This window comes from Artibeus jamaicensis, unplaced genomic scaffold (genome assembly GCF_021234435.1).
Source record: "Artibeus jamaicensis isolate MK-2021 breed Jamaican fruit bat unplaced genomic scaffold, CSHL_Jam_final scaffold_660, whole genome shotgun sequence".
In the NCBI taxonomy this organism is placed as follows: domain Eukaryota; kingdom Metazoa; phylum Chordata; class Mammalia; order Chiroptera; family Phyllostomidae; genus Artibeus; species Artibeus jamaicensis.
Genome location: NW_026522052.1, coordinates 9,799,903 through 9,822,156, shown reverse-complemented (window position 1 = coordinate 9,822,156; position 22,254 = coordinate 9,799,903). Strand labels below are relative to the sequence as shown.

The following is a 22,254-nucleotide window of genomic DNA, read 5'->3' as shown; positions in this document are numbered from 1 at the left end:
TAATATACCTGGTAAGGGACTGTATCCGGGATAAATAAGAAATCTTACTACTTAATAATAAACAGGCAAATGACCCAATTTTTGAAATGGGCAAGACCTGGACAGACATTTCTTCAAACAAAACAGGGCATTATCTAAGTGGAATACATCAGAGAAAGACAAGCACCATATGAGCTCACTTGTTATGTGGAACCTAAAAGCAAAACGAACAAAAAATACAAGTTCACAGATACAGGGAACAGACTGGTGGGTCTTGGGGGTGGGGGTTGGGCAAAGTGAGTGAAGGCATCAGAGCACGAGCTTTGAGTTATAAATTAAATAAGGCACGGGGATATAACACGCATCTCGGTGACTATCACTCGTAATGCTGTATTGCATATTTGAAAGTAGCCAAGAGAGTGAATCTTCCAGGTTGTCTTCACAAGAAACACAATTTTGAACTACGTGTAGTGGTGGATGGTAGCTCATTGGGGTGATCACTTCACAATACAAATACTGTACTGTGTTGTACACCTGACACTAGTGTGTCAGATATTTCTCAGTTAGAAAACATAGCAGAGAATGTACTTCATGCCCAGCAGGATGGCCCCCTTGGAAAGATGGGTGACAAGTGCTGGCGTTGAACTGGAGCCCTGAAACACTGTGGCTAGTGACGAGAAGATCTGGCCGTTCTGCAAAGCAGCAGAACTATCGCGAGACAGAGCTGCCGCACAGCCCAGCACTGCTCTCCTCAGTGTGTGCTGGCGAGATATGAGCACGCACCTCTTCATGAAAACTGACACGCGAATGTTCATAGCGCAATTTATAACAGCAAAAAGATGAAAACAATCATCAACTAAAATTTTACGTATTTGTACAATGAAATATTCTGCAATAAAAAATGAAATACTGATACATGAGCATTTTACAACAGCATGAACCTTGAAAACATTATGCTGAGAGGCACAAAAGACCACATACTGCATGATTCTATTTATACAAAATATCCAAAATGGGCAAAACTGCTGGGACAGAAAGTAGATTGCCAGGTGGCTGTGGCTGGGTGTGAGCAGGACGGGGAGTGACTGCGGAGTGGGTTTGGGGTTTTGAGGATGAAACCATTACACAATCAAATTGTAGTGATAGCTGTCCCATTTTGTGACTAAACCAACCGAATTATTTACTTTAAATTGATGAAGTTCGTGGTATGTGAATTTTATCTCAAAAAGGTATTTTTAAATGGCCAATTTCATCTTTTTCAGCCTTATACATTACATTAATCGAGCCCTTCCCATATGCCAGGAACTCTTCTGGGAACTTAATATGAATGAATGAATGCAACCCGGGGGTATCTGTCCGACACAGGCCCTGTTTTGGAGGCGAGTGAACTGCTCTGACCCAGGAACCAGGCAGGGTCTCAATACCCACTTCTGAGTGCAGTCTCTGGTGGGGACCAGCAGGCTGCCTCTGACCCTGTTTCTAACCCACGATGCCCCTCCACCTTCCAGGTCTTTCCCGCCATTGCTTAAGGGGTGGTGGTGGTGGTTGAGGGGGGTGGGGAGTGCAGGTGTTACTGGGGGAGAGAATGTAAGATTAAAGCAGGAAACGTTTTCAGAGAAGGGCGACATGGAACAGCCAGGATCCGGGGCTCCGTGGGAGTCAGGGTGGTCCCTGGGGTAGTAGTGATGCCACTAAATGAAGGCAGGAGTGGGAGGGAAGGGCCCAGTGTGGAGCAGTTGGGCTGATTCCAGGGAGTGGACAGGGGACTCCCAAGACGTGACGACCACGAGACACAGAGGTCAGAGATTTATGAGGTGTCAGCATTATGGACATTATCACAGGTCCAAAGCCATCCCGCACTTTGGCTGTGGCACCGAGGGCACCGAGGCTGAGCCCCTCAAGGAGCCTGAGAGGAAATAAAATGAGGTGCAAAGTGAGGAGCCCAGGGCAGGAGAGGCCTGGTCACTGGATTTAGGGACAAGGCACAGTGTGACGAGGGAGAAAATGGCTTTCCAGGCTGAGGATGCACAGGCCCAGCCAGAAAATCACCTACCAGGCCACCGTCTAGCAGCAGGCCTGCAGGGGTGGGGGGAGCCGGCCCTCTGGCCAGCCTCCTAAGGAACAGACTAGACTTCCCGCCCACGAGCACACCATGGACATTGAGGGAAGAGCTAAAAATGAAAGCTCCAGGTGGGCAAAGAACACTGGTTTTCATTATAAGCTTTTGAGGTTTTTTCAAAATCATGTGCATGTAGGACTTGAATAAAAAGAATGAAAACTGTCTCCTTATACTAATTACACGACTTCAAGGCAAATCCAGGCTTTTCGTTGGCTCTGACCAGCATTTCCTTTGGGCATGGGCCAGCCTCCCAGGCCACACCACAGGGGGTAAAAGTTCTCTCAGGTGACTCTCGAGGACGGAACACAGCTGCGGTACCCAGCAAGGCCAAGAAAACTCAGAAAAGGCAGAGGCACCCTCACCCCTCAGCCCCCACCGTGGCTCTGGAAACCAAGAGCACATTTGTGTACAGCAGCCAGCTGCCTGGGCCCTCTGAGGTGGCTCCCTGGGTGCTGGGGTCCCTTCCAACATCCGTAAGGCCAGGGGTCCTCTTGGCCATTTGTCTCCCTAATTCCAAGTCAGTCATCACGACTTTCTAAGTGTCACATGCTTGCACCTTTATCTGGAGAAGCACGGTTTACTAGTAGAAACAATGGCCAAAATCTTTAAGTCTCGTGCACATGAACGCAGGCACTCACCTGCACTTTGGGAGGTGAACCCGTCATGCACTGCAGCACCAGGGGGTGGGGCCGAGGCTTACAAAGCAGCGCGGGCAGTGGGAGCACAGAAAGGCTGCCCTTGGGCTCTTCCCCAGCTGCTGTCCCTCCAGCTTTTCTCAGCCCAGGCCAGAGTAAAGTGCACCTACCGGTCACAAGAAACAAGAGGGGAGCTGGCAGGACAACTGAGCAGGGAGGCTGGGACCATCTCCATCCCCACTGCTGCCCGCCACGGCCACCTCCTTCCTGAGACCCAGAGGCAGGAGGCTCGCTTCCAAAACAAGGCGGCTTCAGACCACGGCAGCACCCTCCACTTGGATGAACCAAAGCTGGGCCCAGTCCAGAAAGCACATGCAGCTGGAACACCAACCACTTACCCAGAACTTTTATTTTTTTACTGACTGAGGGAGGGAGGGAGGGGGAGAGAGAAACGCTGATTTGTTGTTCCACTTGTTTATGCACCCACTGGTTGATTCCCATATGTGCCCTGACCAGGGATTGAATCTCCAACCTCGGTGCACCTAACCAACTGATCCACCCTGCCAGGGCCTAATCCAGAACCTCCTACACAGCACCTTTCTCTAGACTTCCAAATCCAGTATGACTTGCTTGGGTGCCTAAGTGATTTTTTGAAAACTGATTTAGTTAAAAACATACTGGGAAATTCCACATAAATTCCCAGATTTCCTGACTGAAAGACGATCAGAGTAGCGGCTCCCACACAGCAACACCCAGACAGAGCTGGCAAGTGCCCACTGCAGACAGCCACATGCCCCTCTCCAACCTCACACCCAGTCGAGACAACTCCTGTGTGACGCCCGCCTGCCTCCCTCGCTGGTGAGCACCCTTCACAGGCCCCACAACCGCCAGCCAGGCAGGGCTCCTGTGCTGGCACAGGGGGTGCCCCTCAATTCTGACACCTGTGTCTATGAGACCCGAGAAGAGCGCGGAGGAGAAAGGGTTTGCTCAGACCCTGCAGCTCCGTGACAGCGACTGACTGCTCCGAGTCTCCCCGAGTTGGATGACCACCACCACGCTCTCCCACCACAGGAACCCTCCCGACAGACCCAGAACTCCATTGCTGCATGAAAATGGCCCCCATCTGATTCTCTGCCACAGTTCTCTTTTTCCAATTTCTGACCCCAGCTGCCTGGACCTGGGCCCTCTTCCAGCTTGGCAAGATGTCCCTGAGGCGGGGATACTTCCCACAGGTTTTTTCCGAGTGTGGCTCGGGTATCAGCAAACAGCCTTTAGTTTCCAGGAAAAGCCCTGGAGCAGCTGCAGGTCCACTGAGAGAGCGAGGAATCCAGGGGCCATGCTGCCCAGCAGTCTTCACTGAGCTCCCCGATGCCCAGCCCCATCGTCCTGGTTCCGATCCTGACTTGGCATCTCTAGGCCCAGACGGTTCAGAGAGCGAACGAAATAGCGAGGAAGCCTGCAGACCAAGCTGAGCGCCTCCTTCCTGGACCCCAGGGCGGGCAGGACCAGCTGGCGGGCATGCAAATGAAGAGGGATGTGGCGGGCCTTGGCCTGCGGCAGGCCCAGCTTCTTCAGAGTGCCGGCAGGCAGCTTCTGTGCAGAGAAGAGGCGGTGTTGAGGGCAGTGCCAGCAGCGGTTCACCCCAACCAACACGCAGGTCACAAGACCCGCACTTGGAGGCATCCAGCACCACCACGCCTAGAAGCGGGGCTCGGAAGGGTCTGGGACCCAGGTAAGGGCGATCCGCCTCACCAGGGAGGCTCTTCCCACCAGCTCTCTGGCCTTTCAAGAGAATGGGCTAGAACATCACAAGACATGAACATTTCCACTGTGGCTTTTTTGCAGCAGCACGAAAGGCAGCTTTGAGCCTTCTGAAAGCCTCCTCCCCAGCCCAAGGCCTCCTAACAAAACCTGACACTGATTACATGAAGCAGGAAGGTTCTGACGAGAGACCCTGCGCCCCATGAGCACAGGAGCCGACCATGTCTGAACCCCTCCGATGGCCAGGTAACAGGGGCGGTGCTTGTCCGAAGACCGTCAGGTTGGCCTGCTGTGGCCCGCTCTTGCTGTGACCTGCTCCTGGCTGTCACAAGGGGACAGGCCGCGTTTGGCCCCTCCACCTGGTGCATTCTAAGTGAAACCCGTTACCTGGGGGGCCAGCCTGCTCCAGTCCGAGTACTTGTGGTCACCAAGGATGGGGCAGTCCAGTCCAAAGGACAGGTGAACTCGAAGCTGATGTTTTATCCCTTCATGAGAGAGAGAGGAAGCTTGTGAGTGGCTAGAGAAACAGTGCCGCTGGGGGCGTCGGCCTCTTGTCATGTTAAACCGAAGCACGGTGAACTGGCACAGCCCCAACGCCATCAAGTTACAAAGACTAACCCGACAAACTCTAAGTCAGCGGGAGGTAAAGGCTGCCTGCCACCCCTCCTCTCCACGCCCCACCCCGGAGACGAGCATCACCATCATTCTGGTGTCTGCCACTGCCATGCTGGCTCTGTTGGCTCTGTTAAAAGTAGTTTTATTACATCACAGTAAACACTGTTGTTTTGCACATTCACCCCTAAGTATACATAACATAAAAGGTACCATTTGAACCATTTTTAAGTGCACGGCTCAGTGGCCGTAAGCACATGCACGCTGCTGTGCCGCCGTCACCAACTGAACTGCACCTCTGTCCCCGTTACACCCTAACCCCCGCCCCCCCCTCCGGTGAGCACCGTGTCTCCCTGAGGCTTCTACTCTGGGAACCTCAGAGATGGACTCGCAGTGCTTGCCGTCCTTCCACGTCTGGCTCATTTCACTGAGCGTACAGTCCTCGCGGCTCATCCCCGAGGCAGCACGGCTTCTTCTGTTTTGAGGCTGAGTAACACCCTGCTGCACGAATGGGCCACGTTCTGTTTATCACTTGTCTGCCCACGGACACGCAGGATGTTCTCACCTTCCGGCCAATACGAACATGCTGCTGCAAACTCTGGTGTACAGATGTATTTCTGAAGCCCTGCGTTCAGTTCTCTTGGACATATATCCAGGAGTAGAACCGCTGGATCGCAGGGCAATTCTATGCTTAATTTTTTGAGGAACTACTTGGCAAATTTTTAAGTAAGTGTAAAGAAACGATTCACTATATCTCTCTGCTACCTACCGTTGTAAAGAATTATCCCCATGGAGCTCCTGGCCTCCGCTCGGCACCAGAAGCCCACTCTCAAACGAGTAGAGCCCAGCCCCAGGCCCAGGGTGCAGGACGGCGGCCCCTCCCCCCAGGGAGGGCGGCCCTCTCACCAGTCACAGGCTGGAGCTCCACAAGGGCGGAGGCGGCCGCGCTGCTCAGCACCTGGTACTGGGTCACGGCCAGGTGCGCCTTCCGGCCGCTCCGCACTCTCACCATGTTCCCGTTGTCCATGCGGTAGTTTGGGGACAGCGTCATCTGAAGCCAAAGATACTAAGATATGACTTCAAGGGACAAGCAGAAAGCCCACCCCTCGGGTCCAGCTCACCCACCTTATGGTGCTGCTGCTGCCCTGGCACCTCCTTCTCCACGATGGGGATATCCACGACTCCTGCTGCAGGCACCGGGACGCGCACAGTGACGGCCCTGGGGTGACACAGACCCTTGCTTAGGCCACAGAGGTGAGTGAGGCGCTCTCCGGATTTGGCTAGAGGTGTTTACCGAGCACCCACTGTGGTCAGTTCCTAAGGTCCGAGGGTTCCAAATAATCCCTTGGTGCAGTGCTTAGCTGAGAACTAGACACTATTCTTACAAATGTATCTTTTTTACTCCTAAACTAACAGGTGTTGACTGTAGAATATTCGGGGGGGAAAAATTATATTACTAACACGGTCTTTCACTCCAGTCTTTAAAAATGAGTACGTATAATTTAAAATAAAATTAGAGTAATATGGCTTTCACATCCTGTTTTTCTTTTTTAAATAGTAAAAGCGGGTAAGTTCCAATCACATGTGAAATTAAAAAAAAATGAATGAATGAACAAAATTCACAGGACTGTCCCTGCCCTATTTGCCAGGCAGATAACCAGGGAGGGACTGAACCCAAAGAGGTCAAAGAAGCCACAACAACTCAGTGGCTCACACTGAATCACTCCTGTGGGAGGTCCTGAGTCATCGCATCATGACAGGCAGAAGACACTTGTCATCTGTTCCGATAGCCATGCCTGTCCAGGTCAATCAGAGCAGTCCCCCTGGGGCCAGGTGGCCTGCCCCAGAGCCACTGACCAAGGGGTGAAACGCCCACTTGGACGTACCACTTCCTCCCATCCTGCACACCCCACCGCAGGCTAGCGTGCTGCTAGCTGGTGTATTTTATCACAAACTGCGTTGTGACTACTCTATCACCCTTCCTGATCGCTTGACATCACTGCTCCAAAGGGGTCAGACAGTAAGTATTTACCAAATGTGGACAGGCACTGATTCGGAGAGGCACTAATTCTATGTAGATGAACAAGCCAAAATTCCTGCTCTCAAAGAATTCAGAGCCTGCTACGAAGGAGCAAACCAGTAATTTTAATGTAACAAGTTGCTATCAGCAAAAGCTAATCGTTCCTACTGTGTTCTGCTTGTAACCGCTGCCTGGCATGGAAGGCCATCACTACCTAGGTCCCAGCCTGCCTTTCCAGTCTACCTGCCACCACCGGCCACTGCAGACCGGCCTGTGTGCCTCACCCCCTGTGCGCGCTGCTCCACAACCTAGAACACCGTCCTTCGCCTTGTCCACCAAACCCCTTCCTTCACCACGACCCAACCAAACGACTTCAACTCCTCAGTGAGGCCTAGCACTGAGAATGGTTACCAATTCTGGACTTTCATGAAAAATGTTCAAATGATACAACAATTTTTTATAGACTTACACTTTGATCATTTGTATATATAATAATAGTCTTGGTTTTCCAAACTTCAGCTTTCACCGTGAGCTTGGTGCCGTGTTAAACACTTCACAGGCATTATCTTACCCAAAATACAAAAATAATACTTACAAATCAAACAAAAAGTAACAAACAACCCAACAGAAAATGGGCAAAAGAAATAGGCTGTTGACAGAAAGGGAAAGTCAAGATAGAAAATAAACATGAAGAACAGTCAACATCGAAAGTACACAGAGAAATTGAAAATAAAATATTCCCTCCTCTTTTTTCACCTGAGTGGCAAACCTCTTAAAAACACAATGGGCCCTGGCCAGGTAGCTCAGCTGGTTGGATCATCATCCCCATACGCCATGATTGCAAGTTCGATCCCCGGTCAGGGCACATACAGGAAGTAACCAACGGATGTATAAGTAAGTAAAACAACAAATCGATGTTTCTTTCTCTCCCCCTCTAAAATCAATAAAAAATAGAAATAATTTAAAAGCGCATTGGTCAGGTGTAAGAGGAGCTGGGTACTGGCCACTGCCAGTGAGAATGAAAACGACAGAACCACGCTGGAGAGCAATCGGGTGGTAAGGACTCACATTTCAAATGTGCGCACCCTTCCACTCAGCGATTCGTCTCTAGGGATTCACCCGAAGAGAGACTCACGCGTTCTTTGTAGTAGGTTTTGGAAAAAATGGGATTATCGGAACATCTGTCAATGAAGCCATTATGACACATCCATACAATGGAATACCACAGAGCCATTAAAAAGGAGACAGCTTTAAATTACACCACAAAATGCTCTCCGAGACCTACTGTGTGAATGAAACAAGCAGGATGCGAAACAGTGCAAAACACGCTGCCGTCCGTAACATGCGTCCGCTACATGTCCGGTGTAACTCTGGGAGTGCACACAAGACACTAGTGACAGTGACTGCCCCTGGAAAAGGCAATCGAGGACGGGGGGACTGGAGTAGGTATCATTTTGCTCCTGTATCTTTTCTTCTATAAAAAAAAAAAAAAAAGGAAGTAGCCCTGGCTGGTGTGGCTCAGTGGATTAAATGCTGCCGTACAAACGGAAGGGTCACAGGTTCTATTCCTGGTGAGGGCACATGCCTGGGTTGTGGGCCAGGTCCCCGGGTGGGGGCATTCAGGAGGTAGCCAATCAATGTTTCTCTCATATATTACTGTTTCTCTCCCTCTTTTGTTCCCTCCCTCCCTCTCTAAAAAATAAGTAAAATGTTTATATATATATATATATGGAGGTAAACCTGTATGTACTAACATGGATTCCCCAAGACACAGAGTTAAGGAGAAACAAAGTATGGTGTACATGGTACATGTGATACATGTGTGTACACATGTGTGTTTGTAGGTACGCATACATACTGTCTACACTACATACATACCTAAATATACTAAGGACCAAAGGAATAGAAACCAAACTACTTAAGGGAAAGGACAAAAGTGGTAAGAGTGGGTGGGATCTCGAGGAGTTTTTTATCTTTGTTGTTGGACTATTTTGCCACAGGAGAAAAATCATGTATTACTTGTATAATTAATTTTCAATGATTTCAAGCATGGCCATTATTAGGAACCGCAACTCTATCAGATTCTAATAACGTTCTGACGCTAACTCTGTTTCCTACTCTGCTGAGGTGCTGCACTGGGCCTCGTCAGCAGGAGTTGCCGCCGTGGGAGCGCATGACTAGAAGAAAGGGACGTCTTCGTCTCTGTGCCCCCCCCCTCCCCCGGCCACTGCCAGTGGGCTTCGCACCAGTATTTCTTTGTCACCTGACGGGTCCTAAACAACTCCTGGACTTGGTGCGCCACTGCCTTCTCCCAAGCCAACACCATCACGCCTGTAGTTTCCTTGTCCAGCCGGTGGCACAGATGCAGGGGCTCTGCCTTGTGGCCACGAAGCATCTTCGCCAGGACAGGTAGTACATCACTGATGCAGAGCTGGACCCCAGGGCCACCTGCAAAGGAAAAAGACAGAGGTTTGAGCGGTCATGAGAAGATCCCACCAAAGAACTGTACTTGGGGGAACGAAGCCTTTCCCGGATTAACTATCAATGCTTTCTAGAGCCTCATTACTGATGTGTGGTCCAGGGGCTAGCAACAGCTGTACGCACAGGAGCTTGCTAGAAAGGTATCTCAGGCCTCCAACCCAGACTGTTACTCAAAATCTGTACTTAACAAGGTGCTACTAACTCATGCATATTAAGTTGGAAAAGCTTTGTCCTAGAACATGGTGCTTTCTCCTCAGGTATAAATACTCTTTACTTATGTACATGTACTCACAATAAAATCAGCAATTAAAGTGAGGAGGTCTGATATTTTACTCTATAAACAAAGGCTGGAGAATTTGTTAAGTAAACCCTAGTGAGAAATGCAAAACCATGAGGCCCTCCTGCCCACACTACAGAAGAACTAAGAGGCTTTGGGTGAGCTATTTCTAGGTTCTACTCTACGTACTCTCCTAAGTAGACAATGACTTTGGGAAGGTTGCTTAATCTTTCTAATCTTAATTCTCCTCACCTAGAAGACATAAATATCTGTACTGTAATTAGCTCATGGGAAATGAGAAGGCAAGAAGCTACTGTGAGCATCAACAGAGAAACAAACCCACACAAGGCACTTGGCAATATTTAATTGGCTGGCTTTATGTGCAACCGTCTCCACAGCTCCCCAAAAAGCATTCTTCTTCCAGCAAAAATATGCCTTTTCCCCCAGCAAAACTCTTTCCACAAATGCATTTTTTTCCTATCTTCCCTGACTCACTCCAGCTGTCTCTAACACCTACACTGAACATTTATTCAAACACATTCGAGTGTCCATTAAGTTCTAGATACCCCAGGGTTTGCTTGGGTATACTCCAACACACCCCCCCCATATACGTTTTTTTCTATTTAAACTTTTTTTCCTTTTATTGATTCTAGAGAGGAGAGGGGAGGAAGAGAAAAATCGATGTGAGAGAGAAACATTCATCCGCTGCCTCCCGCACTTGACCAGACTGGGGACTGGGCCGGACCCAGGCCTGACCGAGGCACGTGCCCTGGCCAGGAATCCAAGGAAGACCCTTCTGTCAGAGGCATCACGCTCAACCGATTGAGCCACGCTCACGAGGACTACACTTTTTCCTTATGTTATTTCCTCCTTCCCAGTTTTGATATAAAACAACTTCAAGACAAATCACACAGCCTTTATATTCTCCTACAGCAAATCCCTGTGGAGGTCTGCACACACATCCCATAATCCGCCTGCTGACTGCCAAACGTCGGGGGGGTGGGGACTGTCTTACTTATCTCTGCATCCTCAATAGTGCCTGTGGACAGTAGTCCACAAAAACTTAAATTATTCTCAATGCAAAGCTTTTGAGAGTCCCAGAAGTGACGTGCGAGTGTTGCCCCCAGTTCTGGCTGAAAGCGGCAGCGGTCCCCCTCCCTTCATCCGTGGTCCTTACCATGCACAGGGAGGCCATAGGGCTTATTGATAACCACAAGGTCCTGGTCCTGATGGACAATCCCTCGCCTTAGTGCCTTAGCGAGCACGTTGGGGTGGACTCGCTGCAGCTGCTGTGTGAACCGCACTAGTTCTTGCACTCTCCGCTGGACGGGGTTTAGGGGCATCTATCGGGAAGAGAAACAGCGATGGAAAATGCCTGGTGGGGAGGACCTTCCCTAAGTCTGGGTGAGAATCCGAGCAGGGAGGGAGTCACTGTATCTTTGATTGCGACTCACCCCATCCCCAAATAGTTTGAGAGCGGGAGTACTTAGCACAGAGTCCGCAGGACCACACCCTACCCCGCAACCCACTCCTTCCGCGAGCTCCGCCGGCCCCCCGTTCTCCCACCTCGGACCCGGAGGCCGACTAGCCAGGTCTCAGAGGACCCTCCCCCCACACTCCCCGCCACTGAGCGCACTGTCTCTAGGGAGATGAAGTCTTTCCCTCCGGACTCACCGGCCCCTTCCTGTTCTTTTGTTCCTGTTTCTGGGTTCGGAGCCTCTCTGCTAACTGCTGGGCATCCAGAGGCCTAGAGGTAGCAGCGGCGGCACAAAATGGCTTAGAGACGAGAGAGAGGAGACTCCCCACACGCCTCCCAGAGCCCCAGACCCACAGGCGTCGCGCGGAGTAGCTGGGCGCCACCATCTTGCCGAGGAGGGCGGGGCAAGGCAAGACCACCTGACTTGGGAGGTGGTTTAGGCAGCGGAGCGACTCACGTGCATCCAGGATTGGGCTTGGGAGCCAGGGGGCCGGCGGGGACCCGGAGGTTGGGGGGGAGGGGGGTGGGACTCGCGGTCCTTGTCACGTGGCCACGCAAGCTAAGTGCGCCTGCGCGCATGGTTAACTGCAGTTAGAGCGGCGGCGTCTGGAGCGGTCCGGGTGAGTGTGTCGGTGAGCGCGGCTGCGGCTGGGAAATGCCGGCTCTTCAAGCATTAACTTCGCGTCCCACGATCTTTGTCTCTGAGAGCTCTGCCCTGGGAGGCCGTATTTCCCTTTGGAAGAGATCCCATCCCAAACCCCCTCCGCCCCCGCAGAGCGATGCCCTCAAACGCTCGACCCGGAGCCGCCTCAGGCGCCGGCTCGCGGGTCCTGGCAGCCAGGTTCCCGGAGTTTGACCAGCCCCGGGGAACGCGTCCTGTCCGTTCGCGTCCATTTGCTTGCCTCTCCATCTGCGGGGATGCCCGGATTGTTTGTCATCTCCCGACTCCCAGCCTCTTTGTCATACGTTGTAACCTGTCCTCTCCCTGGGATGATGGGGGGCCCTCGCGTTATCCAGGGGCCCCCGGCCCGATTTCCTACCTAGGGAACCCCTTGAGTTTCTTCGGTCCTTTGCGAAGAGTTCATTTCTTGCAGTCTCCTCTCCCCCTGCTTACCCTTTTCCCCTGGGACTCCTTGCGAAGAAAAGGCCGAGAGTACCGAGCACTGACTTTCCCATCTGTTCTTTCACGTTCTCTTCCCTGCTTTGCAACCGTCCCAAATCCTCTTCTCTTCCTCTCTTACTAAGTGTGATGTTGGGACCCCCGGTGCCCACATTGCGCGTGACTTTCTGTGATTTTACTGAGGGGTAACTGGGAAGATGAACGTTGGTTGGGATGGTAATGTTAAAAATACCGTGGAACCTACCTGCCATTTGTTAAAAAGAAAGCTGCTGCCAAGTTGTGAAAAATGATGGGTCCGTACTGATGATAGAGGAAACAATTTCTTAAGACTGCTTAAAATGAAGGCTACCTGAGGAGTTAGAGCAGGTTGTAGAAGTAGGATTGCCTGCCAACCTTTCAAAAACAGGTAAGTGGAGCTAGGCTGTAGACGACTTTAAGTTGAAGAAGACTTTGAACTAGATGTGATGAGAAGTGAGGGAGGACTTGAGTTTCTTGAGCAGGAGAGAGACTCCTTGTAAGGAGAGGTCTAGAAATGAATCTAGCAGATTAATGCGGGACAGATTGAAAAGCAAAGTGCTTTGATAGCAGGGAAACCCGCTAGGATGCTAAAATCCAGCCAGACGATAGAAGACCATTATGCTTCATTCCAGGGTCTTTTCTCCCTACACTGACTGCCCTTTGAGTTAGAACTGATTTCAAGTTGTACAAGTCAAGACACACCATTGGCTGCTGCTGTTGAACTGTGGGTCCCTTTCATTTGTTTGTTCCCACGTCTGGCACTGGATCCTCACAGATGTTCATTACAGGAAGTGCATCGTAGACATGCGTTAGGTCTGAACATTCTGATTTGTCTTAGTTTTGTCAGTTTTTTGACCCGAAGAATGGAGGTGGGAGTAACAACTATTGAGTGGGAAAGATGGCGTGTGTGTGTTTCTGTAGTGAGATAGGTGATTGGGGTAGAATTGCAAAGAATTATGAGTGAGTTTGGGAAACAACTTCTTTCTCTCCTTCTGTCCACACCCCCACCTGCAAATTCACAGGCAGGACATCGATCTGTGGAAGTTGAGAAGTTGCACCGTACAAGAATGACTGCCTTTTACTTGTATGCCCCTGACCCAGGTTTTAATTTCACTGAAAAGTCACACATTGTGTATTAGGTACATGAAGCCTCCTTTCCAAAGACTCTGAAATTTGGAATTCAGGATTTTAATTTACACTGCTGCATTAATTTTAGTGACTGTTCTGGGTATACTACTTTTATGGTTTTATGGGGGCTAGGAAAACCTATTTCTACCTTCATCTGTCCTTAATGACATTAAAGAAATGATAGCTGTTCTTGCAGAATTGGTCTTCTCTGGCAGGAAACAAAATGAAGAACCAACTCCGATGTCATTGCTAGGGACATGGAGCTTGTGTTCTTGGGTTTCAGTTTAACCCAAGAACACACTATAGAGCTGAAGAGTAAAAACACTGGTCACTTTTTTATGGAGAAGGGTCTTTTAGGTTTTTCCTGTTGAAACATTATAAGAAAAATTTGAAGAATTCAAATTGTTTCCTTGGCATCACAGTACAGTTTTAACCAGTATGGGTACAGAAGTACCACGTCCTTAATGTTTCTCCTGTGAGTCCAGGCACTTGGTGATTTAAAGTAGCTGCTCTCTAAGTGTACGAGAATTTATGCAAATACAATGTCTGCTTTTGTTTTTTTAATGCTCTGTTGCTTCCTTCCTCACTTACGTGATCCTATCTTAGGCAGTTTATTTTTCCCTCTTCTGCACTAATCTCACATTCTTTCTTTGGTTGAGGATTCCTCATCTGGATTGTTGGCTCATTACAGGGAAGAAAATTGTGTTCATGGTCTCTTCATTTTTATAGACTTCAGACGTGGCATACTTGCATTTTTAAAAATTTATTGGGGTAACAACATAAATTTGAGGTGTGCAGTTTTTTAAATGCATCTGTGTACTCTGTTGTGCGCTCGTCACCCGAGGTCGAGCCTCCTTCCATCACCGTGTACTTGCCCTCCCTTCCCCTCCTCCCCTCTGGCAACCACTGTCCATAAGGTTTTGGTGTATCATAATTTATCAAGTGCCCCAAAATAATAATAGAAAGAACTTATTCATTTTTAAGGGTGTTTCCTGATCTAAACAAAAACAAAGCTACACTTTAAGTTCACAGATATGAACAAGGATGGCTAACAAAGGAACTTGTGTTTGAATATAACAGATGTAAGTTTAACTAATGGCATGAGATTAAATTCTGGCTTCTTGAACAATGAATTGCAAGTTGTAGATTAACCAGCAGTTCAGTCTCCCAGAAGAGCAGGAAGTGCTTGAACATTGTTTCATGGTTTCAGAGAGAGCCAAAGGAGCAGTTAGCCGGAGCTCGCTGGACCTAGAAGGTGCAGTTGTTGGGAGCCAGAAGATCTGGGGATTAGTCCCAGTTCAACTGCTTGTGAACTTGAATAATTTGGGCTTTGATTTTTTTTTTTTTGTCTTGTAAAAAAAGATTCTTCCAACCCCAAGCTTCATTTTATAAAGCTTTTCCACTGACACTTAAGTGCTTCTCCTTCTAAACAAGTGGAATTTATTTCAGACATACCTTAAATACATTTAGCATTGGCATGGGGAACCCGGATTCGGCTCTTTACCCCAGACTTTAAAGTTAAGGTGAAACGACATTTATATTTGGAGGTTACTTTATTGAGTGGTGTTGGAACATACCTTAAGATTTCCTATGTAGGGCATGACAGAGGGAGTGCAGACAGAAAAAAACAAAAATATTAGAGCCATGGCCAGGTAGAGCATTGTCCCCATACACACGGTTTTGTGTTTGATATCTGGTTAGGGAACATCCAAGAATCAGGCAATGAGTGCATAAATAAGTGGAATAACAAATTGATAATCCATCTCTCTCTCTCTCTCTCTCTCTCTCTCTCTCTCTCTCTCTCTCGGATCAATCAATTTAAAAAATTTTTTAACAATGAGAAATTGGTGGTATAGACCTATAACATGGCTGTTCTTTTCTCCATACCAGCATTTTCAAGGTATTCTGTTATACTAATGCTCCTCGTACTTTCATTCAGCTTTTGAGTAATAAACCAGAGCAGGTATAGCTTATCCCAGTACTTCGCAAACTTTTTTCCTATCATGGCACGTGTGGAAATGATTTTTGCCTCCTGGAGGAGGAGGACCGCAGGCAGCCCACAGAAGGGAGCTGGCCCGGGAGCTGGGATTGGCCCTAGTCCTCACGTGACCGCACCTCTGCCTGTTTCTTCATAGGAGCAGTGGAATGAACACGTGTCTAATAAGAGTGCTGTGATGAGCCATGAGAGAAATATATGTGGTGCCTAGCATGGAGCAGACACGCAAATTGTTAGTAGCATTTCATGAGTATAAAATAAGACCATTACATTAGAGCATTTTCAAGACTACAAAGAGTTATGTGTTTATGGCATTTATATTAATGAAGGTGACCAGGGCATCTTATGAGAAAAGGCACACACAGCAGAAGGAGTCCGTGTTTCCAGAACATGAGCAATGGAAAATTGAGGGATATTCACCATGCGGTGGTTAAAAGCCAGAGGATATCAGGATCCCTAGAGAAATTTAAGAAGACATTTGCAACATCTAGTTGCTTACGTTGAATAAACCTATCCTTTGATTACTTGAAATTTTAAACAATAAGTTACAGACATGGATTGCTATGTTTTAATTGTCAGTGAGTGGAGTGTGCTGTGTTGACTTTATTGATATATGAGTTTAATGGTATTAACTTCCAGGAGCTGTTATGAGGAGACATGAGCTGCTGTTAACGGATTTGGAAAACTAGATCCACACTGAGTTTGCTGTCGTACTGGCTAAGACTCCCCTGTGATACCAAGCAAAGACTTTTAATTCTTCAAATTTTTCTTAGGGTGTTTAAACAGCAAAACCTAAAAGTTCCTTCTCCAGAAAAACCACCAGTGTTTTTATTCTTAGGCACTGTAGCACATATCTTGGGTTAACCTGCTAGTCAACATTTCCCTGACCCGCTTGGTGATAAGAAAATCACCAGAGATGCCTTTAAATCTACAGATCACTCCTCTGGATGTGGTGACTCAGTGCATTCTGAGTTCAAGCCCAGGGACCAGTTTGCTTCGCCCTTTCCTGCCCAGCAAGCACTCTGGGGGGCCTGGGCTGAAAGTTCTTTTGTTTATGAATATATCACACAAAAGGTGAAGTTACTTAAAAATACAGAGAAAAATGGCAAATTTTAAATGTTGCTATTTCTCTCTTTTTTTTTTTGAGAGAGAGAGATTTTATTTAGTTTTAGAGAGAGGAGAAGGGAAGGAGAGAGGGAGAGGAATGTCAGTGTGTGGTTGCCTCTCATGGCCAGCAACCCAGGCAGGCATGTGCCTCAACAGGGAATCAAACCGGCCACACTTTGGTTCTCAGGCCAGCACTCAGGCCACTGAGCCACACCAGCTGGGACTATTTATTTATTTTCAGAGAATGGGGGAAGGGAGGGAGAAGAGGGAGAGAAACATTGATACGAGGAACATCCATTTCACTTGTGCCACAACTTGGGGACCCAATCCACAACCCAGGCAAGGGCCCTGATGGGGAATTGAATCGGTGACCCTACGCTTTGTAGAAAGGAGCCCAACCAACTGAGCCGCACTGTTCAGGGCTTACTTTGTTTTTTATCAAAGTAATTCGTGTATATGATTTAAAGGCAGATAGTTTTAAACTACTTACAGTGGGAAAAAACCCAGAAACCATTCCCTCTGTCCTTCTCACCTCATAGTCTCATTTCCTAGAGGCAAGCAGTCAGTTTTTTTCCCCTCTGTCTGCAGGTGTTACCTTCTGATTTCTAACTCATTTGCTATGTTAGTGGTCTTCTTTGTTCTCTGCCCCCCAGTGTTTGACCCCTTGATTTCCTGCTGTGGTCGATAGATTAGGGCTTAGTTCTTCCCGCCATTTCTCTCCCTTTCCATATCCTCCACCCCTGCCACAGCCCTATTGTAATTTTTGGTTAAAACAGGCCCTTTTCATGTGTTTGTACCTCTGCCAGATATTCTTCCTTGTGTTTAGGTCTGGAAAAAATTAGACCTTTGCCTGATTTTTTTTTTCTTTTTTTCCCCCCACATCTACTGCAGACTTTTTCCCAAATGCTTCAAAATATTTGTCACATTTTTATCAGTAACATTTCCATGACCTCAGTTGCTTCACTTCCACATTTTTCTGGGAGCCAAGCATCCTCCTCCTCCTGCTCCCTCCACTCTTTTCTGTCAAGAACTGTGCCCCAAACGCCGTACAGCATCTTGCCTCCACGCCCCGCCCAGGCCGGCACCCTGTCCTCCCATTTCTTGGTGTAGGTCCTTAAGTACTAAGAAGTACTTGAATGATTTCATTTTGCCCACAGACTTGCTTGACAGTTTGAAATGTTACAGAATTCTAGGGTGAAAATAATTTTCCTCAGAATTTTGAAGGCACTATTTGTTTCTGTCTCTTTCTGTGATTGCTCTAGACACGCAGTGATTCAGATCCTTTTTATGCGACCTTATTTTGTTGTTTTTTTCCTTTTCTCCTTCACTGGAAGCTTTGAGGATACTGTCTACCTCTGGTGTTGTGGACTGTTATGATGATGGACTCAGTAGAACCTGTCATTTTAGAAATTTGTGTCCCTCAGTTCTGGGAAATTTTCTTCTATTATTTCTCTGGTTTTTCTACCCATATTTTCTTTTTCTTTGATCTCCTTTCATTATATCTATTCTTGTTATGTGGGTGTGATAGTTTTCAAGAAAGCCCACTATAATTACAGTTCTTCAGTTTTCTGCTGAAATAATGGCAGGGCCTGTGTGGTGGGAGGTCGGTGCTTCCTCACAGTGGCATAAACCCCCCTAAGTCACATCCGTGGGGACTGGGGAGGGTCTGGCCCTCTGTCCACTGCCTCCCAGTTCCCTCTCACCCCAGTTTCCTCACTCCTCTCAGTCACTAGAATTGTACCACTGCTTTCTTTTTTTCTGCTAAAGAAATGTGCTATGTGAGTATTTTTAAAAGTTAATATTACTGAGGAAAGAAAAGTGTTTTTTAAAAAAATGGAGAAGAGGGACTACGTACAAGAAAGTTCATGCTGTAAAAGCTGGGTGTGCTCCAAAGAGTGCAGTTGTTTTGGGTTGGTGCGAATGTGAGATGGCTGCTTTGCACTGCTTATAGACTGCTGCTCCCCACCTGGACCAGAGCATCAGAGTGGTCCTCTCCCGGTGGGGTCGCCGGGCTGCTGTCACGTGCTCTTCCTCCTTCTCTGTGCCCTTCCAGTTTCCTGCACTGCCTACCTTGGGCCTGTTTCTTTCTCAGCGGGGAGGCTCTGTCCTCCTCCCGGGGCCCAGGCTGCCTGCCCCCCCATGGCTGCTCTTGTGATTTCTCCCTTGGTCTTGCACTGACCTCCTTTGTTCTTTGAGAAAGTAAGTCACTAGGTTTCTTTAACCTGTTTTTCTCTCACCTATTTTTTTCCCTCAATTATTTTTACTGGCCACTTTTTAAGACTGATGCTACCTGCAGCCAAGCAGTGCTTTTAAAGCAGTTTCTTCTAAGTCAGTCTCACTTTTCTAGTCGTTCTGGTGACCTGTGTGACAGGTAGTACCTTTTTTTTTTTTGAGCTTTCAGGTTTTTGTTTCAGGTCTAAACAATGCTTTCATCTCTCAGTTCATTTGCAGATCAAAGAGAATATTTTTTCAGTTAGTTTTTATTTTTAAAAATATCCTGCAAAGAATATCAAGCCTGTTAAAGGGCTCAGGCTTCCCGACTTTTCTAAACTGCCTGTGGGCCACCATTCCCTTGTTCGGCAAGGGCTTGTTGGAGTTGCTACAAAGAATGTGCTCCCAAGTACACTGCTAAAGGACCTGCAGTTTTTCAAAGTCAGTAAATACTTGCGTTGGCACTTGAAACAGAAAGAGGGACGTAACCACCTGTGATTCTCTCACCCAGAGATCGTTTCTGCCCTTCAGAGACGACAGCACATGATGAGGAACAGGTTGTTGGGCTGGTTTTTGACATTTAAGTTTGAAGTCTCATACTGTCTTAAAGGACCCGTGCATGTGACGCACTGTGCAACTGAGACTTTTGAGTAGGAATCTCCTGTGTCTGAAACACATGAGTGATCCGAGCTGAAGATGCAGATTTGGGAGGCATTAGCGTTCAGTTGGTATTCTGATTGCTTGGTAGGGGAGGTGGGGAGGGGAGCTAATTGGAGTGAATAGACTGGAGAGCCTCAAGCAGACTCTGGACTCAGCGTTTAAGGGATGGACAGATAGAAGGGCTTCCACTAGAGGGACCGGAGGGAAACCAGGAAAATACAGTATCTGGAGGAGATGAGAAACGGAACGTCAGATGCTTCCAACAGCTAAAGGGAACTGAGTGCTAACGATTCCACTGAAGTTCGCTGTAAAGTATGTGTCTCCTGTACAGCTTTCCTTGGTCTTCCTCAGGCACAGTTGTTAATCTCCTCTGTACCCCAGACATCATATTAAACTTAGCACTTATGTAATAAATATTTGGTGACAATTCTGTTTCCCCTAAAAGGTAGAGACTTTTTAAGGGAATCACCTTCAAAGATATGGTTTTATGGTGTTTGTCATCCTTGATGAGACAGTATTGCATTTTGTCTTTACAACATGAACTTGAGTCAGCATCCTGTGTCTACTGTGTGATAGCCGTGTGTACTTCAGCAAGGGGTAGAACATCTATGAGCTTCGATTCCAGTATCGACAATGTCTGTGATGTTGGATGATAATAGCGTCTACTGCAGAGGAGAAAGAACATTTGTAAAGTATTGGAAATAGTGCCTGGCATTTAACAGACACTCAAACATGAAAACTCCACAACTTGTGACTAACACAATTCTAGTCACTCTACTCTGTAAGCATACAAAGAATATAATCACGGCTGGGCCATAGGAAGACTGCAGAAGTGGGCTGAATTTGGTGAAATGCGTGTAACTGTGTTTTATAAACAACTCTGTGGACTTTCTGCAAAGTCCTTGGTGGTCTTGGTTTCTTTTCATGTAGTTGGGAAGGAGAAGATGAAAAGATTAAGACCACTGCTCCAAAGCAGATGGGAATTTTTGTGTGTAGAGACAAAAAAGCACCTTAAATACGTGAGTGGTGGGTGTAAGTCACATTATGTGTTTGTTCAACTTAAACGATACTACAACTTTACCCATTCATCCTGTTTCTTTTATCTTCCCTTAGACATTTTCCATTGTAGTTAACCTACAATTTTATATTAGTTTCGGGTGAACAATGTAACGATTAGACCTTTATATCACTTACAAAGTGGTCACCCTATGGGTCCAGCACCCACATGGTACCAACCGTACACAGTTATCACAGCATTGTCGCCTGTATTCTCTGTGCTGCGCTTTGCATCCTGTAATTACTTGGTAACTGGCCATTTGCGCATCTCATCCCTCGTCTTTCTCATCCATCCCCACAGCCCCCTTCTCACCTGGCAGCCATCAATTTATTCTCTGTGCCTGTCAGTTTGTTTCTGTTTTGTTTGTTTGGCCTCCATGTGTTTCTGTGTTTTTTACTTTTCTTCTTGTAATTGATTTCTACTGCATGCCATTGTGGTTGGAGAAGATGCTTCGTATATTACAGCCTTCTTACATTTATTGAGGCTTGGTCCGTGGCCTACCCTGTGGCCTGTTCCAGAAAATGTTCCATGAGCACTTGAAAAGAATGTACATTCTGCTGCTTTAGGATGAAATGCTCTGAAAATGACAGTTAAGTCCATCTGGTCTGATGTGTCACTTATGGCCGCCGTTTCCTTGTTGGTCTTCTGTCTGGTTGGCCTGTCCATTGATTTTCTGTTCAACCAGCCGAAAACTCCTGGGTGTTAATTACATGGTGTGTGTGTGCCCTCCTGTTGGAGTTGGTCCTTAGTTGCTGCTGTCAACTCAGAGGGTAGGGTTGACCCTCAGGCTGACTGTCCAGGCTGGCGATGCCCAGGGCGGATGAGCTGTTGAGTTGGGGCTAACCCCAAGGAGTGGGAGTCACGTTAGTGAGGCTCTGGGGCCACCGAGGTCTGCCCTTTGTGTGTGTCATCTGTGGAGCTGGTTGGGTGGTGCTCTGGTGTTGTCTGAAGCTGGCCACCAGGTGTGTTGGGTCTGGGGCCTCTTGGGAGAAGCTCTGGTGCAGGCCAAGGTTAGTCACCACTCATGTGTGGCTTTGGGCTGCCTAGTAAGATCTAGAAAATAATCTGCTGTTGGTTGCTGCATGCTCTGAGTTTGGAGATGCTTGGGAAAGACCATGCTGTGAAATGAGACCAGCTGCCCTTTGCTGCAGGCTTGCGGCCATTTGGTGGGTGCCACGACATGACCTGAGGCTGGCCAGCCACCACTTGTGCCAGAGTTGTGACTGCTTAGTTGAAGCTTCATTCCAAGCCAAGACTGGCCATCACTGATGCCAGGACTGTTGGGTGGTGTAGAGACCTGTTGCTGTTTCTGTCACTGAGCTCAGGTTCGCCAGTGGGAGTGCTGTGTTCAAGAACAGGGTGTTGTCCATGGGTAGTGTTATTTACATGCAACAAGTAAAGGAGGTGGGATTCACACCCAAAGCTCTGTCTCCTTGAAGGGAAGCCTAGCCATTGCTCATACACAGTATTTGGGTAGTTTCTTCTTTGCAGTTGGTTATACCCAGCTTACAGTTGGGTACCATTTAGCAAGAGTAGCATTTAGTAAAAATGCTGGGACCTTGAGACCCTTGTCTTAACACTAGTGCTGGGCTCGGG

General features: G+C 47.9%; 2 protein-coding genes across 2 annotated transcripts in view; one reads left to right on the top strand and one right to left on the bottom strand.

Annotated features, from left to right (window-relative positions):
* Positions 1-787: 787 nt before the first annotated feature.
* On the bottom strand, positions 788-11,747 carry RPUSD4 (RNA pseudouridine synthase D4). The gene is made up of 7 exons (XM_037134146.2): positions 11,559-11,747; positions 11,062-11,227; positions 9,373-9,574; positions 6,232-6,325; positions 6,013-6,157; positions 4,882-4,979; positions 788-4,326 (listed from the first exon to the last, which is right to left on the bottom strand). The coding sequence occupies exons 1-7, from the start codon at positions 11,745-11,747 to the stop codon at positions 4,087-4,089; spliced, it is 1,134 nt and encodes a 377-aa protein (XP_036990041.2). The 3' UTR covers positions 788-4,086.
* The window catches only part of FAM118B (family with sequence similarity 118 member B), a 47,949-nt gene continuing 37,385 nt past the window's right edge, over positions 11,691-22,254 (top strand). The window contains 1 exon segment of the mRNA XM_037134147.2: positions 11,691-11,770. The gene's annotated coding sequence lies outside the window, so the exon portion shown is untranslated.

What these genes read in the sequence shown, in the direction of transcription:
- RPUSD4 (XM_037134146.2), bottom strand. Translation starts at nt 11,747, where the DNA reads ATGGTGGCGCCCAGCTACTCCGCGCGACGCCTGTGGGTCTGGGGCTCT. An exon ending in AAAAGAACAGGAAGGGGCCG is followed by an intron (nt 11,228 to 11,558) that starts GTGAGTCCGGAG and finishes TCTTCCCGATAG; the next exon opens with ATGCCCCTAAACCCCGTCCA. An exon ending in CTATGGCCTCCCTGTGCATG is followed by an intron (nt 9,575 to 11,061) that starts GTAAGGACCACG and finishes TTTCCTTTGCAG; the next exon opens with GTGGCCCTGGGGTCCAGCTC.